The sequence below is a fragment of the Vicugna pacos genome, chromosome 17 (genome assembly GCF_048564905.1).
Source record: "Vicugna pacos chromosome 17, VicPac4, whole genome shotgun sequence".
In the NCBI taxonomy this organism is placed as follows: Eukaryota; Metazoa; Chordata; class Mammalia; order Artiodactyla; family Camelidae; genus Vicugna; species Vicugna pacos.
Genome location: NC_133003.1, coordinates 41,306,421 through 41,326,106, shown reverse-complemented (window position 1 = coordinate 41,326,106; position 19,686 = coordinate 41,306,421). Strand labels below are relative to the sequence as shown.

At 37.1% G+C, this 19,686-nt stretch overlaps 1 protein-coding gene across 5 annotated transcripts in view; it reads left to right on the top strand.

Moving 5' to 3' along the window:
• Positions 1-19,686, top strand: part of CNTN3 (contactin 3) — a 299,279-nt gene that overhangs the window by 232,417 nt on the left and 47,176 nt on the right. For all 5 annotated transcript variants that reach the window (XM_072941732.1, XM_072941733.1, XM_072941731.1 and 2 more), the window contains 2 exons: positions 4,846-4,973; positions 7,720-7,895. In XM_072941732.1, the coding sequence (XP_072797833.1) occupies positions 4,846-4,973; positions 7,720-7,895 (304 nt within the window). The remainder of the gene's footprint in view (positions 1-4,845; positions 4,974-7,719; positions 7,896-19,686) is intronic.

The following is a 19,686-nucleotide window of genomic DNA, read 5'->3' as shown; positions in this document are numbered from 1 at the left end:
TTTCTAACCAATAAATCACTAAGCTAACACTGTTGAATTTATAAGATGAAAGTTCAAAATGATAAAGCTGAAAGAATGAAAATTCTGATATTATTTTCCCAAATACTATTTGTAGGTTATCTTTGAACTCAAGGGGGAGAAGTTATTTCACCAAGCATATGGGCGATTGCTTGTAAATGAAAACATACAATACATGCTCTTTGTCTCTGACATTTATTTCCTCATGCATTTTCATCAATTTATATTTGCTTTTCTTCACCATCATTATTTATCCTGTAATATATGCATTGTGAGTACTTTTTCTTACAGCTAATTGTGAGCATCCATCTCTTACAATATGTACTCGGAAAGTGAAGTCCAAAATAGCCTTGTTATTTTCTATAGAACAGTTTAATCATTACAGTCTCATGTGATCTCATCTCCACTGAGATGAGCTTCCTGAGAAAATGTAGAGTTGGCAGTGTGTTTGTTAAAATTCAAACTTGAATAAATTACTGTGATATTCAGGGCATAGGCAGGGGAAAAACAATGTTTTCAGAAACTCTACCTTGCATGCATAATACTCCACACTTCCCCATTCTAAAACACAGCCTGTGTTATTATGGATGCTTAAATGTCATCATACAGTACAGGTCAATGTTGCCTAGACAACAGTCTACTTTCTGAGCAAAGAGTTGTAAATTCAATGCCATCTCTGAATTACAGCATAGACCATTAGAGCAGCTTAGAGCAATTAAGTTATTTATCCCAAACTAACCATAGACTGCACAAAGTTAAGTGAAATAATTAACCTCTTTTACTACAAAAGGCAAAACCAGTAAAAGGGTACATATAAAGGTGTATTATACAACAAATCGAGGAGTTTAAAATGCCACAGTGATTAAAATTGCACATTTCTCAAAGCAAAATGGAGCACCACATTTCTGAATGCTAATCTTATAAATCTTCAAGTAATTTTTTGTGCCAAGACTAAAGTCACCCATTGTTATCTACATTTTCAGCTCTACCTATTTGCAGAAGAACGTGTTCCCAGAAAGTGCAGAAAGCAATTTCATTTATGGTGAAGTGGTATAAAATTTTCACTTCGGATCTCTGTAGGGAAGCATGGGTTATTGAAGGTTTTCTGTTGAGAAACAATTACTCCATCCATTTGCTGAATATTGTTTATTTTTATGTTGTGTGAAATGCCCTGTGGGCATCTTAGAACTTACTGGAAGAACCAATTTAGGAAGAAAATATCCAATTAGCTCAAAATTTTACAGTGTACAGCGTTTGCATTCTTTGAGCGTCAGTATGTTTGTTTTGGCGTCTTTGTGTGATTCCTGAGGTGTTAGCTTTGCCTTTGAAACTTATCTTATGCCTTATGCCTTATCTCAACTTAGTCATGAGGTTAGGCCTGCTCTTTTAGAATCATTAAACTTCAGGCACTAAAGGATTTCTAGTTCTCCCAACATTCTTAATAGTTTTATGTTTTAGTGAAAGGTTAGCTGTTACACTAATTCATACCTTGGGAAGATATCTGAAATTGCCCGCTTCTGCTTTGTGGCCCCCAGATCAGAAGCTCTGAGCTTAAACTGAGTATTTGTTCTGTCAACAAGAGACATTTTCACTGTGTTTTATTGCTTACTAATCTCAGAAGTGGCTGATTGCACAGCCTCCTGGAGTTTCCAATTCTATTTCCACCTGATAACGCAGAGCAGATAAGGTTGCCTCACCATTTAAATGTCTTCAAGACCTTTGGTTACCATCTTCCAGCTTGCTTTCTTTACATATGAAAACCTCCAGCAAACCTGCACTTCTTTTTAACAGTAGTGGTAGATAAAATTTACTGAGCAATAATGCTGTGGGTCAAGGACTATGTTCTTTGGGGATCAGGACCAAAAATTTTACAAGTAGTATTAGCAATCAGAATGGGTCAGGAGCTCTGCCCTTGTCTGTACCCTTCCTCCTCTGAGACTTCCCTCAACCAGTTTTCTCTATTAGTCTCTTTCCCTCCCTCCCTCCACTCCTCTCTCTGTCCCTTATCTTCATTTCCTCCCCATCACTGACTTCTTCCTTAATAGTACAAATGTACTTGCAGTCCTCTTATCCTAGGAATTTCTAAATTCTCTTCATCGGGTCCTCTAATGCCTCGTCTTTCTTTGTTCCACATATATATTAACGTACATATGTATTTAAACATGTGGAAATATAGAGTGATCTGCACACTTTCTGAATTTACTTCCTTATAATTTGTAAAGTGCCTTGCAACCTTCCTTCACCAACCCGATCTCTTCTATAGTGACTCTCTAGGGCGTACGATCATTTACTCATTCAACAAGCATAATTTTTTTAGCATCTCCTCTATGCTAGGATCTGTTGAAGGCTCTAGGAATATAGTGGTGAGTAATCCAGACACTATCCAGACACTCTCCCTGCCTTTCCAGAGAGTTCACAGTCTCTGAGCTTACTAGAGGAAAAAAGTATTATCAGACAAGCAAAAATAGGGTACATAATCAGCCAGTTGGCACATGCTATGACAGAAGCAACGATGTTGTATAATCAGTTCAGGAAGACATAATCCAACCCAGGGGTTCAGGGAAGTGATCAAAATCTGAAAGTTGAGTAGACATAGAAAAACAGGTTTAATAAAGGCCCCAAGATAGGAAGAAGCATAAAAGCAATTAAGAGAAGGCTTGTATAATCAGAGAAAAGGAAACGAAGGGTAGAATTCAGGAGACCTCGTGTAGTTAGAGAGGCAAGGTCCTGATGGGAGAATGTGGCTAAGGCTTAGGATACAGGCTTTGTCCTCCAGGTAGTGCGATGCTAGGGAAGAGGGTCTAAGCACAGGCTGGGCAGGAGGGAGTGAGCAGGATTAGTGATCAGATTTCTGTTTCTTTACACTAACTCCCCATGTTTCTGAAAAGCGTCTTCATCTCCTAAGTTCTCATTCATGTGCACCTCTCTGCAGGCTTTCCTCTTCTGTTTATCATCACACACGATTAGAGAAAAATCTCTGTTCTCTGATAAGGTAAGATCTAAAGAGATTTTTTTTTTTGATCATCTATTTGTGAAAAGTGATCAGATTACATTTCACACCCAACAAAGTAGTCAGGGTTCCATGAAGGAAACCAGGCATAACACCTTTCTTTCTTTTTTTTTTTTTTTTAACATCTTCCTAGGAAAGTTCTTAGACTTTTTAACCCTTCAGCTTAGTTCCTCAAGTTGAAATACAGTGGTGTGTTTTCTTATTAGCTGTCTAGGACATTGTTCTCAAACCCTTGTGTTTTAAATATACTTTGACATGTTAAAAAAAAAAACACACACACATGAGCAGCTAACATTCACGGATAGCTATGTCTAGCATCATGAACAGGTCCCTGTGTGCTAGCTCTCATTCCACTGCGACTTTCTCACTCAAGGAAATATAACCAGGATGCATGTGAAAGTGAATGGATCACAAGCTATGAAAAACCTGCACGCATGCACACACACACACACATTCACACATATACATGTAACATAGAATTCATATCTTCTGTATTTTTGATACATAAACTTGTACTAGTAGTCACATTTTTGACACACACCTAAAAATCTTGTAGCATATAGGATAGTATTTAGAGACTGAGTTGAGATCCTCCAAGTCTATTCTGATGTCCTCAGCATCTTTTCTGTCTCCTCTACCATACGGCCCAAAAGTTGGAGGCATTTATTGACACATGTCATGTCATGCTGACCATGGAGTTGCAAACATTTTCAGAAGTTTACCATCCATTTAGATAGATGCTAAACTCACCTGTCAAAGATATGAACCATAAAAGATAAAAGGCATCCTAAGCATTAAATGCATGGTATGAATAATGAAGATTTTAGGAGTTCAAAGAAAAGAGAAATAATGCTGAGTAGACAAGAATGGCAGTCACGATTCCTGTATCAGACTGAGGACAGGACAACTCTTTCTCAGTTCAAATGGCACCTTTTCTAAGAGGCAACTTTTTTGAAGCACCTCATCATGGAAGCACTCCCTGTAGCCTTTGCTTTTGTTGTATTACTTTGTCTGTATCCTTCTAATTACTTCTCAAAAATCTGAACTTACTGTATTTACCTACTTAATCATTTACTGTCAATGCCACTCACTAGACCATCCTTTTCACGAAGGTGGGGACTTTCTTGCTCACCCAGTGCTCTCAAGGACTCTCATAGCGTCTAGCACATATAAGACACTCATTTGTATTCCCCTTAGTTAATTAGTTAGATGCTAAAGCTTTAAGTACTTTTGATGTATGTTTAGAAACTCTAATATGATGTGCATTTATGTTGCCCAGATTCTTTGCTGTAGCTCGTGGGTGACCATGCGTATGTTCTGTTGCAAACTTTGGATTTATGCTAGGTTAAATGTGACTCCCTGGTTCATAATGAGAGGCCAGTGAGTTTCTTATTTCTCATATGCTGTTTCAGATTTAGGGGAAACAGTGTCATATCTGCTTTTTTTTTTTTCCTCCAAATTGATAAGGCTAACCCATGAGTAATCTATTTCACCATGTGCTTTTGGAAGACATTTCACAGTTATTTGATAAAGGCATCCCCCATATCAGGTGTACTGTTAAGTAATGCTGTGAAGTAAAGCTGTGTGAAAATGTCAAGAAGCATTAATAAATTGGTAAAGCGTCTTATTTAAGTCATCTATGTGCATGTGTGCACAAGTTTTCTTTTAATTTGCTCTATTCCCAAGAAGTCTAAGGGCTGGTTTATCTTGCCTTAAAAATAGAAGCTTAAGGCAATACTTCTGTTAATTTTTTTCTATGCATTTTGAAAAAAAAGTGATGACTATACATTTATTAGCCCCATTTGTATTTCCTTTAGGATTTCTTTTATAAAAGATGGAGGACTCAAAATTACCAATGTGACCAAAGCTGATGCTGGAATTTATACCTGCATAGCAGAAAACCAGTTTGGGAAAGCAAATGGCACAACACACCTGGTGGTTACAGGTAGGTGCAGCTCTTAAAGATTGCCTTATGTAGGGATGCACTGGGTGCTATGTTCCTAACATCACAGAGCAAAATATTTTTCACAACATGCAGTGTGCCAAGAAGGTAGGACTTGTATTTACACTTGTGTTATTTTTAACAAGTGAAAGTCAAGAGACGATTCTTGGTATTTCTTTATATACCGCAGTGTGCACCAGGGAACACACGAGTTGAACCTCTGCAGGCGTAACGGGCAATAGAATTACACATAGTACATGCTGCTGGTCTGCTTTTAGCTTATGCTGTTCTTTTATGTCACATCTTTTGGGTACACTTTTTTCTTATTTCTTGTCTTTGCTATTTCCTGGAGATGTTTAAGCCCATGGAATAATCCTTGCTACTATAAGAGTCACTTAGAGTTGTGGATATATTTTGTTCATTCATTCATTCAAAGAAATTGATCACCTACCACGTGCCAGGTACTTGGGCTAATCAGTAAACAGAGGGGCAAAGATGCTGCCTACGTGAAGTTTACCTTCTACCAGAGACAGAAGCAAAATAAGCAGTAGGAATAAAAAGCAAGGAAACTATTAGGAGGGAAAAAATTGCCAATAATTAGAAAATACAGAGAAGTGTATGGGAGACATAAGCATGAAACAGAGTGATGAGAATCAGCCTTGTTGAGAAGGAGAGGTGTGAACAAAAACTTCTCAGACATGGAGGAGTTAATAGATTCCTTGGGGACAGTCATGTAGAGGTTTCGTGGACCTTATTAGGACTTCAGGTTTTAGCTGAAGTAGATGCTGGTGCCAAGTTTTAAGCAGAGGAGTGAAAAGATGGGAAATACATTTTTAAAGGATTACTCTGGCTGCTCTGTTTAGAAGAGACTGTGGAGAGTCAAGGGTGGAAGCAGGGCGGTCTCAGGAGACCATCGCAGTAACCCAGGCAGGAGTGCTAATGGCCTGAATGTGGGTGGCAGCAGAGCAGTTGTTGGGAAGGTGTATGATTCTGCATCTGTTCTGCAGGCATAGTCAGTAGGAGTTGCTAACAAATTGGATGTGAGGTCAGAGAGACAGAAAGAGAGGGATGCCTGCAGGGTGTTTGGTGAGCTACAGGAAGAATAACAGTCAAAACAACTGAGATGGGCAAGGCCGAAGTTGTACAGGTTTGGGAGGAGGAGGAGTGTCAGATTTGTCTGCGTGTGTTGCATGTAAAGTTTTTATTAGCCTCCATCTGTAATTCGGACCACAGTATTTGGCAATAGTAAATAAATCCAAGATAGTGGATTGAAATAGCAAAGATTTACTTTTTGCTAATGCTCCAAGTCCATGGGGGATCAACTCTGCTGTCTTTATTCAGGAAAGAAGTGTCCCAGTGCCTCTACCATCTGGCACCTTGCGCCTCATCATGGAAGAGGAGAGAAGATGTGTCAAATTGCCCATTAGTCCTTCCAGGCTTCTGCCTACCAGTGCCAAATAGCACTCTACTTACATTTCATTGGCCAAAGCATAGCATTTGGCTATACCTGAGTTCAGAAGCATTGAGAATTTAATCCTACTGTGTGCTCTGAAAGGAATAATGGTGAACAGTAAGGTCTGTCATAACACCTGAGTGAAGGTGCCAAGTAGCTAGTTGGATAAATGAATCTGAATTTGGGGAGAGAAATGCAGGATGGATATATACATTTGGGTGCTGTTAGCATATGGTTAGGTACTTAACTTGAAGACTCAGTAACATCACCAAGACAGTGAGTGAAGTTAAAGAATATGAAAAATCAAGGACTGAGCTTGAGACAGTCCAACACTGAGAGATTTAGGAAAAGAAGAGGGACTCAAGAAGAGACAGAAAAGGAGAGTCCTGCATGGTAGGAGAAATTGAAGAGAGTTTGGTGTCCCAGAGACCAAGCAAAGATAGTGTACCAAGGAGAAGATAATGAAAAACGGTAGCAGATGCTGCTAAAAGGTCAGTAAAGTAAGAGGAGGTTAAAACATGTTAACACTGTATTTCGCAGCAAAGTGATCACTGAGGACCTTGATGAAAGCAGACGGGATGGGGGTACTAAAGCCTGCCAAGAATAAGTTAAAGAAGAAATTAAGTAGAGAAACTGTAGACAACATAAAAAATGACTTTTTTTGAAGACCTTTGTTGCAACATGGAGCAAAGAAATGGGGAGTAGCAATGGAGAAGAGGAATCAAGAGAAGTTTAACTCACAAAGGATGAACTACAGCAAATGGGCACGTGGACATTTGCATTGGGGGAAAAAACAAGTCAATTTACATTCTAACTTACCATTCCTCTCATTGTACCTATTCTAAACGTCTTCCATGTAGTCTTTCAGAAGTCTGAGTCTGTTTAAATTTTGGTAGTGATGCACTTTCCAGTCATTCAAAGTTGGTGAAAATTCTATTTCTACTCCTGTATTTCATGATGCAGTAAAACTAAGATGAAATTGATTTTGTAGTGGTATTATAACTCTTGTTTACAGGTGACTTCAAGTTTTAGACTTATATATCCCATAAATTTAGATAACCTAATTCTTTTAACAAGAATTTGTGGATCCAATGAAATATGTTATGGGTCTGCATCAAAATGTCTTTTTTAATCTTGAAGGCCTTTAATTATATAGAGGTATATATGCACATACACATATAGATATCTCTACAAACTTAAAATACTGTAATTTAGATGAACAATCTGTGAAAATTGCGTTCATCAAAATAAAAAAATGCTGAAGTTGTGCTTAAAACTTTGTTATTTCCCCAATAGAACCAACGAGAATAACTTTGGCACCATCTAACATGGATGTATCAGTGGGCGAAAGTGTCATTTTGCCCTGTCAGGTGCAACACGACCCCGTTTTAGACATCATGTTTACCTGGTACTTCAATGGTGCCCTCACAGATTTTAAGAAAGATGGATCTCACTTTGAGAAAGTTGGTGGGGTAAGTTGTGACGCTTTCCTCATGCTTTTCACACATGTCTTTGATATATTGTCCCTAAAGAAACATCTGGCACATATGTGATACTCTAGTAATATTTGTTCTATGAGTGAATCGAGGTTTTCGATTCTGTTGTGATCTAATTTTATTATTGTAATTACCAGAAAGAGCACATTTACTTCAACCTATAAATTACAATTTTAATTAAAATTGATGTTTGCTGTGTTTATATTAAATATTATTTTGCACAATATTTTTGTTGTTAGGATTCCATAGAAGGAAAATATTCTCTGCAAGTGGTTATTTTCAACATGACATGTTAATGAAGTCGAATGAAGCCACATTTGCTAAGTGCCTCCCATGTGTCAGGCCAGGCCCTTCATCCTAGTTAATCCTTACAATTGCCCAGGATGTTAGTGGTAAGAATTGTCATTTTCCATGTGCATAAACTAAGGATTTGTAGAGTTTGTTAACTTGCCCAGGGTTGCTGAGCTAGTTAGTGATGGAACTTACATTCAAACTGAGATCTGTGAGTCCTCAAATAAATACTTCCTATTGTTCCATTCTGTCTTCTCATTAGTGATGGTTCCACGTGAGCAAGAGTTACAGATTTCAAAGAAAAGTGGACACCTTGGGGAGAACTGTTAAGAAGTGACACTCAGTGACCACACAGACTAACAGTAGGCCTCAGACCTGGTCACATGTCTGTGACTCTAGAATCACAGGGCCAGTTTCCCTTGTAGGCCTGTTTGCACTCATGCAGTTAGCTTCATTCATGTTGGCTAAGATGTCAGTGGTGCATCACAGGAGAGTCTGGGTTTTCTTCTTAAGGACACAGTGGCATGATGGTCAACTCTGCTATATGCATTTGATACATATTTCTTATTAAATGTATGTATGTGTATACATAGGGCTATCAATGTACAAGGAGTGTGTGCAGCTTAAAAGGGTGGTTTCGGAACTTGAATGTTGTCCCTTCAAAAGATATGTTCAAATCCAAATGCCTAGTTGTGAAATATTAGACTCTAGTAGTCTCTGCCTCTGGTACCTGGCAGAGCATTCCTAAAACCCTTGGAGTTTCCTGGGTGATAAAATATCTTTTGTTCTAATGAAGTGACACTTTGGGCTCCTGGATAGCTTCAGGATGCTCATGGGAATGACCAAGCCAAGCTAGGAGCCTGGAGGCTTCAGCACCCCCCATCCTACCCCATCCTCCAGGAAGAGGAGAGCAGCTGGAGATTGAGTTAACTCGGATGAGGCCTCTGTGATGAATCTTCCGTAAAAATCCCCAAAATAGAAAGCTTTTCATCACGAGAGCTTTCGGTTGGGTGAACACATCTACGTGCTGGATGAGTGGTGCACCCAACTCCACTAGGATAGAAGCACTTGGATCCCTAGCCACAAATAAGTGCACTTTCAGCGCCAGCTCTATTTTCTGTCATCCAGCTTATTCCACTTTCAAAGTTCTAGTTTTCTGTGTTGTTCTCACTGATGGAAGGCTTTCAAGAACTTCACCCATTGCTACAACCCATTAGCATTTCTTTCACTATCGCTTTAAATGTTTGGTTTTTTTTTTAAAGTCACTTATTTCTTCTATCAGAACAGGCGAGGGCATATGCCAGTATTCTCAGCCAACTCTTTTCTCCAGACTTAGGGTTTATCATTTGCCTTTCCTCGGAGAGAAAGCAAGGGAAAGCAGAAAAGTCTAGAACGTTACCTTCAGAAACGATTCTTATCCCATCGGGGAAAGACTTCTGTAACCCAGCTCTTGTCCCAACTTTAATCCATAAGGAATTTGATTTGAAACATTAGTTACCTTTGCTGTAAAATGTAGATAACTGTGTCTCATTTATCTCCTGGATTTTAAATTCTTGATAGTATCTAATCCAATACAATGTCCTCCCTCTGAGCTAATGCTAAAGAAATATATGTTGAAAGACTGAAAACCCAAAGTAGTTTGATTTTAGTATGCATTAAACATCCTTAAAGAAACATTAATTAAAACTGAGCTAGATGGCTGCTTGCTTTAAGAGGATCTTGGAATTAAGAATATTCAAGATTATAATGTAACTTAACTGCTTCTGCACTACTGATAGATTCTACATAAGGTCAGCCATCTCTACGGAAGTCACATATTGCAACATGAAATTTCATGAATTAACCCTGTCACTTGCCAATTCTGTTCTTTTTCTAACATGTGGTTTCATGGCCTGTGAATTTTTTTATTGACTTGTGTCATGAGTAACAATATTCTCTCATCAGTATGAAACAGTAAGCCATGCAAGATGACATTACCCTTAAGCACAGGCAATTAAGTAAATTGGTTTTCTGTTGCATGAGGAGGGAATCTTAGAACAACTCTTATCCTCTGATCGTGTATTCATTGCAGCATTCACTTAATACCTAGAGAGTCTGCGTTTCTTTTATCCCAGGATGTTCATAGATGTAGCCCCTGATTTCAAAAGCAGCAAAATGTGAGGAGGAGCCAGGAAGTGGGCAAGTTGCCTAGAAAGCTGGGTAGTGTAAGAGCCAGGTTTAAAGGGGGAGGGGTAGTTCAGAAAATGGAAAATCCGACTTACAGCTTTCAACTGTTTCAGCCACTTGTCATTGAGAGTACTCTGCGTATTCAGTACTCATTCATTCATTGAAAAAACGTTTTGGGGGGAAAATCCAAAAAGCTCAAGAAGCTCCAACAATTTAGATAAGATCCATTGTGAGGACCTGTACATCATGCCAGCAGTGTGGCGGCAGTGTTACAGGAGGGGGAAATGTCACATCCCAGGACCCGTGCAAGTCCACTACCAAGGGGCACACCACCAAGTCAGGGGCCTTGGCTTCACACAGGAAGGAATTCAAGAGCGAGCCAAGGTAAAGTGAGAGCAAGTTTATTTAGAGAGATAAACATTAAGTGGGGTGAATGCAGACCTTCTTAGATAAAGTGGGCGTGGCCCCAGGACATGGGGTTGTTGGTTTTAATGAGCTGAGTAATTTCATACGCTAAGGAGCAGGAGGAATATTCTTGCTCTTTCAGGAAAGGGTGAGCATCTTCAGGAATTGGGCCACTGCCCACTTTTTGGCCTTTTATGGTTCGCCCCGGAGCTGTCATGGCATAAGGGGGAGTGATTTTTAGTATTATAATGAGGGTGGAAGGAGCTAAGGGTCAATGACCAGACTGTTCTCAGTGTTCTTGGTTTCAGCCAGTTCCAGCCATTTTTTATCACATCCTCACGGCTGAGCCCCTTCTTCATTTATCTGACAGTTGTGTCCTGCCCTTTTCCCTCCTGTCTCAACAGCAGTTACAGGTTTCTGCCAAGTCAGAACGCATAACATTCAGAAAAGCTTATTAAACCAACTGTCTAAAGCAAATTGACACATCACAGAGGCGAAGTGTGGGTCAAAGATAGGCCGGTTTCCACGGGACAAATCAAAGTTGTTTAAATAAGGCAGCAGTAAAAGGCTTCCACTTAGGTCTACTGTCAAGCAAATCATGCTTATAGGCACCGTGTGGTTTAATCAGAGAAGCAGGGGATTTGTGTTCAGATACACATGAGCTCTAGATTCTCTTGCTTGCTAGATGATGTCCTCATGTGAGTCACTTCACTTTCTGTTCCCCATTTTCTGGTTTCTTTTTACATCAGTTTTTAGTATTTGCCATGTTCCCTGCCACCACAAGATTCTGCCCGTACTGGTCCCTCTTCCAGGAACAGTATTCTCTTTCCTTTCAGCCTGTGTCTAGATATCTTCATATATAGTTGTGCATATGTAGGTAAGAATGTATGTACTTACATGTATGCACTTTTATTTCAAACATGCACAGTAATAGGAAGTGACACAGTCCCAATAATACATACACAGTGGCATTCTAACATAGCCTAATTTAACCGACAGAATTCCACTCCATGCACTCAGCCAAAAAAAAAAAAAAGAGAGAGAGAGACAGAGAAAGAGATTGTATCACTCACCCAGTACCCAATATAACATCTTTCTCTGCTTTTAAATATACCTAAGCTTCCACTGACAGGAAAGAGGAAATAATAGCCCAAAATTCAAGAGAAATGAAAGAACATTATGATTTGGTACCTGAGGATCTAAGGGCTTGGCAGTTGAAGTATGCTTTTAAGGACATTCAGGAATAATTTGACTTGCCTTGATGAGCTAACTTTTGGACTTAGACATATTATATAATGGAAAGTCAGTGTAGATAAAAACTTTTGAACCAAAACACATCAGGTGTTCCCTGTATATTGTAAGGTTGTTTAAATGGATATGCTTTGATAAGCCTAATGTGGGGCAGATACTTTAGAAATGAAGCATGTATAGAGCCAAGCTGAACAACTTCACAGACGTTTTATGGAATTGGATCTATGATGAATTAGAATGTGTGTGGATAAAAGTCACGGGAAGCAATAAGAGATTTAGCAGTGACAACCAATCTGCTATTCATTGGACTGGCTGACTTCAGCATGATTTATCTCCCACAGGCCACAATCTCACTCCAGCTACAGCAGCTACATGTGAGCTTGAGGCTTGATGTCTTTCCCAGCTCTCTGTGGTGGAAAAGAATATCTTTGAAAGAAATCGTTTGTGTGTAATAATACAATCTGGTCACTTTGATTGGATTTATTTCATAGAATTATTTGGATATGAGGACTAAAAGTTTGAAAATAACAGCTATTTTTACAGCACAAAATTCTGTAAAAGTTCTTTATGTGCATTTTAAATACAGATCTGGGGTGAAAGCACTCTCCAAACACTACATGCGGCGATACGCCACGTTTCTAAACATCTCCCACTTAGAGTATCTTACAAATGTTATATCTTGTCCAAATTCAAAATACCAACTGATTTGGAAGGATCATTAAGAGAGTATATCCAGTAATAAGCCCATAAAAATTAGGGATTAGACCAGAGGAATTATTATTCATCTTGTGCCTACATCCCTGAAGCCCAGCCCCTCCCAAAAGGTATTTGGGGATTAAAAAAACAAGGATACTCCAATGTCTGTTGGAAAAAGGGAAATGCACAAAGTAGTTGAAGTAGAGTTTATTTCCCTAACTCATTATTTGCTCAGCCAGGCATAGAGAGGCTCAGTTTCTACTTAAAGTATGATTGGTATCCCAGGGCTGTGTTTATTAAATACAAGGTTTATTAAGATAAATGTACCAGATCCACCCCTAATGGAAACCCTGTAAGCTTTAAATTTATAAGACTAGCAGAAGTCAAACCAAGTAACACATAACTTGAACTAAAACCCGTAAGACAACAGAGCTACAATAAAAACTGAGGCTGTAAATGAAAAGATGTGCAAGTATTTATCAGTCAAATTCAATAAAAAGAAAGAGTGACAATTGTTAATTAAAAGAATTTAATTCAAGACAAACATCAAAAGTAAAAAGGGTAAATTTATTTTGGAAAAGTTTGCTCTGCCATGAAGGTAAAACAATCATATATCATAATACTCCAATTGATGTACCATTAAAATATATTAAGTCAAAAGCAGAGAAAAATGAGAAACAAAATTGTCATGTAGTCTGAGACCTCCTCTTTCAATCATCAACAGATTAGTTTACCAAAAATTAGAAAAAGACAATTTTAGTACTATATTGTAATGGAAGTAAAAGATACACACAAAAAATTTGCCCTAAAAATAGAAAATACCTTTCTTTTTTATTCTTTTCACACTCTTATAAATTTTAGGAAAGAAAAATAACAAAAAATGATATAGAAAGGAGATGGAAAAAGAAATAGATGGGTGGATGGAATGTCCAAAAGTAAGAGAAAAGCTCTGGGAAATATTAATCAAGAATAAAAGTTAAAATAACTAAAATTAGAAGTGAGAAAGAGAGTATAACAGATAACAAAGAATTCAAAAAAAATAAGAATGTACCATGTCCAAGTCGTATATATGAAAACTCAATTAAATGGAAAATTTGGGGGTTAAAATAAACTATCAAGATTAACAAGCATCAGGAAACCTTAGTAGATCCATAAGTATGAGAAACTATAAATCAAACCACCTTCCCCCAAAAAAGGATTCTAGGGTTAGAATTTTACTGGTAAAATTTTTCAAGTTTTTAGGAAACAAATAAGTTGTTATATAAACTATTTGATGACATAAAAAGTTAAAAATATTTTAACTTATTTTGTAAGTCTAATATATCCCTGAGGAGAAAACCTGGCAAGATAGCAAATAATTAGTAAATCTAAATCGATATCATGAATATAGTATGAAAACCTAAATGAAATTTTAGCAAAAATGACTGAGCATCATATTAAAAGGATAATCTTTCATGAGTGCTAGGTGATATTCTAGGAAATATGCATGCACCATACCAATAAATATAATAAAATAGACCACTATATTCTCTCTGGGCACTTAAAAAACATTCAGTAAAATTAATGACCAACTGCAGGAACAGAAAACTACTTCCATCATGTCTCAAAAATATCTTTAAATGGGATACCAAGAATATTTTTAATCAGCAACAAGACAGGATACACAGAAGTACCATTACGGTAAAACCATTTGGAGGTGTCTGAGCCAATTCAGTAAGGTATGAACGAGAATAAAAAGTCTGGTTTTAGAAATGGGAAACAGAATTACCATTACTTGAGGATGAAATGATATTGGGGCTACTCAAAACCCAGAAGTATCAACTCTAAATTTTTTTTTAAATATCAGAGTTAAGACAACTGCTTGGGTACAAGATAAATTTACATAAAGAAATAACTTATTTATGTATCAAAAGTAAGCAATAAAAAAGTATAATGGGGCAAAAAGATTCCTCAAAAGGTAGGTAAAATACATGTTAATAATTTGCACAAGTACGTACGGCTTAATAAAGACAACTACAGTACTCTCAAGATGGATGGAAGGGTGGGTAGATGGAGAGAGAGAAAGGGAAAGAATTATAAAAATTCAGTGCTCCTAAATGAAATAAAACAGCTGTATATTGTAAGACTTTTAATTTTTCTTAGATTTCTTCCATGGTTTTAAAATGACTCACAATCTGATTCCACTTCAAACAGTTCTGAGAGTGCTTAGAGTAAGAAACCAGGTAAGGAAAAGGATAGGTAAAAGTATTTTGAAAAAAGAATAATGACACCTTGTCAATAATTCCGAGGGAGTTTTCTGGGGATATTTGCTCAGGTGTGGAATTGCTAGATAAGATTTCAATTACACATATAGTTGCAGCATTAAAACATCTGAACTCAGAATTTCAGCTTTTGAAAGCTATTTCATTCTCTTATGAACTGTTGATGTTTATCTCTTTGTCTCAGTTTTCTTACCTGTAAAACTGAGACGATCACAGTACTTTATTCTGAGGTATGTATAAAATAATTAGAACAGCACAGTTAGCTGCTGCTGTTTCTGTTGATATTATTATTACTGTTACTCCTACTGTCACTAGTGGTAGGGTTGTTTCTAAAGTGTTCTCCAGGAAAGCTGCAGCAATTTATGTGCCCGTCCACAGAACAGGAGGGCGTCTGTTTCTTTGGAGAATTCTTTTCCACGCATGATTTTTTTTAAAATACTTTGTCAAACAGATGGTTGAGAAGTGGTATCTCATAATCACCAGTTTCTCATTTCTCAGATTAATAGTAAAATGACAATCTCTCCATTTTGCTTATTAACAAATTAGATACTTAAGAAATGATTCAGAATTATAACTGACTCCTCCAAATCAAGAAAATTAGGGGCTTAATACTGACTTATGAAATGCAAGATTACTTTTGTAGAAAATAGAAAAAAATTGCCTAATTTCTACCTAGAGAAATTCACAAAAGCCCAGCTGCCTGTATTGTTGTACAGAAGGATATTCAACAAATTATTTTAAATCTGGCAATAGAGAATGACTTCAAAAAGTTTCAGTGACAAAGCACACACAGCTTCAAGACAGCCATTGGCCAGATAAGACCTGTTTTATTTTTTCTAGAAACAACGTAATGAAATTTACATTTACGTATAGTAGATTTTCATCTCATCTATTTCTTCTGTCCATTGGACAGTATTCTCCTTAAGATCACAACTTGAAATCCATCACTTACATACAAATTCACATTGTGTACTGGCCGTATCCATTAAATGCAAATTTGTATTCTCTGCTCATTTCTTCCATCAGAATTCAGAACTTTGTATTGCTTTACAGATTTACAGTAGATCTTTATGTAGTCAAGCTATTATTTATATCTTAGTTAATTCGCTGGAAATATCTTCTTTTAATATGTCACTTTCGTGTTAACTGGTCTATTATATCATTTGTAGAATAAAAGTTTTCATTTGCACATAGTCAAAAAAATCTATCTTCTTTTCCTAAGAGTTTTCATAACTTTTCTTTGGTTGAATGGGATATTCAAGCTGTGGGAATTTTAAGAGGGTTATGGAGATTTTAGAACTAGTGTTCCAGGGGGTTACATAAGAACATTTGGGAATGTTAGAGAGGCTGGTACCACTGGGAAAGAAACTTTGGGAGAGATGCAGATATTTAAGGAGAAATTCAGGGAGATTTTGCCATGAATTTCATCTTCTTTTCCCACAAAACTTCCATAAAATTACATCACTCCAGTTCTTAGGAGTTGACTTTTTTCCTGAGGTGGGGGTGTCAGTTGTTTGCTGTTGATCTTAGGACATGCTGGGATTCCACCATTGCAGCCACCCTCCTGTTAGCCAGTTGAAAACTGTAAGCTACCTTGAAAGAGACATTAACGTGTATGTTTGTGTACCTGACAATATGTTTGTATGCATACCAGCACAAGAAAATCCACAGTTACTTGTACAGATACTTGAAAAAAAAAATCTCTAAAGAAAGTTCTGAGAGTCACTAATAATTCATTCGATATTGCTTACAATTCCTTCAGATCCTCCACACTATTAATTTCCATAACACATACTTACCTGCATCTGTGATTTGCAGATTTAAAACATCTCATCTCTGGAGGGGGAGGAAAGAACTAGCAGTTTATAATTTCGGTTTTGTTTTGTTTGGCAAAGGCGGGTGGGGCTAAGGCTCATGAATACATTCTGAAAAAGAGGACTTGTCAAAAAGAGGCTTAAATCTAGTAAGTCCAATAAATGAACAAACCAATCAAACCAAATGAAGCAAATGGTACCTGCTAATCATAGCATTATTTTTACTCATGATGGCTAATTTTTAACAACTTGATTGTGAAATAATTTACATAATTCAACTATTTCAAGTGTAAAATTAAATAGCTTTTAGTAGGCTCAAAGAGATATGCATCCATCAACATCATCAATTTTAAAATATTTTAATTACTTCAAAAAGAGACCTCATGCCCATTAGCCATAATCCCCCAACTCCTCTACCTCCCCTACTCCCAGCCATAGGCAACCACTAATCCACTTTCTGTCTCTCTGTATTTGCTTAACCTGGACATTTTATATAATGGAATTATGCAGTGTGTGGTCCTTTGTGACTTTTAAAATTTATATTAATTTATTTTATCTGTTATTAATTATTCATAGTAAGTATTTAATTAACTTATTTTTATTAATGCATTTTCTGTTTAGAGGAGTTTTACACTCACAGAAAATTTGAGTGGAAAGTACAAAAAGTTGTTCCCATTCAAACCCTGTCTTCACACATGCACAATCTACCCCCTTATAGCATCCTGCATCTCAGTGGTACATTTGTTACACTCCATGAACCTACACTGACACAACTTTATCACCCAGGGTTCATAGTTTACATTAGGGTTCACTAGGTGTTGTACGTTCATTGGGTTTTGACAAATGTACGATGACATGTATCCACCATTTCAGTATCGTACAGAATAGTTTCACTGCCCTAAAAATCCTCTGTACCCCACCTATTCATTTCTTCTCCCCCCACCTAGCCTTGGGAGCCAGTTATCTTGACTAGCTGCATAGCTTGTAAAGATAGAATGTCCTGTAGTTGGAATCATGTAGTACATGGCCATATAGCCTTTTCAGATTGTCTTCATTCACTTAGAACTATACAATTACGTTTCCTCCATATCTTTTAATGACTTGGTAGCTCAGTTTTTTTTAAGCGCTGAAAACTGTTCCATTGACCAGATGTAGTATAATTTGTCCACTCACCTACTGAAGGCCACTTTGGTTATTTCCCATATTTTGCAGTGATGACTAAAGCTACTGTAAACATCTATGTGCAGGTTTTGTGTGGACATGTTTTCAATTAATTTGAGTAGATATCAGGGAGTGAGGGTGCTGGGTCGTACGGCTAGAGTATTTTTAATTTTGTAAGAAACCACCAAACTGTCTTCTAATGTGATTGTACTATTTTGCTTTCCTCTAGCAGTGAATTAGAATTCCTAGTGTTCCACATCCTTGTAAGTACTTGGTGGTGTCACCATTTTGGATTTTGGCCAGTCTAGTAGGTGTGAAGTTATTTCATCATTGTTTTAATTTGAAATGCTCTAATGACACATGATGTTGAACATACTTTTCATTTACTTACTTGTGAGCTTTGTATCTTCTTTCACGAGGTGTCTGCTCAGGTCTTCTGTCCATTTCTAGTCAGGTTATTAATTTTCTTACTGTTGAGTTTTAAAAGTTCCTTATGTATTTTGGATAATAATCCTTTATCAGTTGTGTCTTTTGCAAATGTTTTCTCCCAGCCTGTGGCATGTCTTCTCAGTCTCTTGACCTTGGTTTTTACAGAGTAGACATTTTTAATGGTTTCTTTCATGAAATGTACCTTTGATGTTGTAATCTAAAAAGCCATTGCTGTATCCAAGGCCATCCAGGTTTTCTCCTATGTTATCTTCTAGAAGTTTTATATTTTGCTGTGTACACTTTGGCCTGTGATCCATTTGAAGTATTATTTGTGAAGGGTGTAAAATTTGTGTCTAGATTTTTTTTTCTTTTTTGTTTGGTGATGACTAGTTCCAGGAAAATTTGTAGAAAAGTCCATCTTTGTTCCACTGAATCATTTTTGTATCATTGTCAGTTGACTATATTGATTTGCATGTTTCTGGCCTCTCTATTCTGACCTGTTTGTCTGTCCTTTCATCAACAGCACACTGTCTTGATTACTATGCCTTTATAGTAAATCTTCAGTGAGAAAGTGCCAGTCCAAGTTTGTTCTTCTCCTTCAGTATTGAGTTAGATATTCTGGGTCTTTTGCCTCTCTTTGTAAATTTTAGATTCAGTTTGTCAACATTCATGAACTAACTTGCTGGAATTTTGACTGGGATTGCATTGACTCTTGTACCTCATGTTGGGAAGAACTGACATCTTGACAGTACTGAGTCATTATATCCATCAATATGGACTGTCTCTCCATTTATTTATTTCTTTGATGTCTTTCATCAGAGTTTTGTGGGGTTTTGTCATATAGTTCTTATATGTGTTTTGTTGGATTTACATCAAATTATTTCATTTTGGATGATGTTAATGTAAATAGCAATGTGTTTTGAATTTCAAATTCCATTTGTTTATGGCTGGCATATAGGAAAGCCATTGGCTTCTACAACCTTGCTATAATCACATTAGAAACTATTTTGTTGATTCAGATTTTCTAAGTAGATGATCATATTGTCTGAGAAAAAAAGGACAGTTTTATTTCCTTTTTTCTTCCATTGTAGTATAATTGGCCTACAGCACTGTGTTAGTTCCAGGTGCACAACGTAGTGATTTGACACTCCTATACATTATGAGATGATAACCATAATAAGTCTAGTTACCATCTGTTGACGTACAAAGTTATTCCAATATTTTTGACTATATTCCCCATGCTGTACATTTCATCCCCATGACTCATTTATTTTATAACTGGAAGTTTTTACC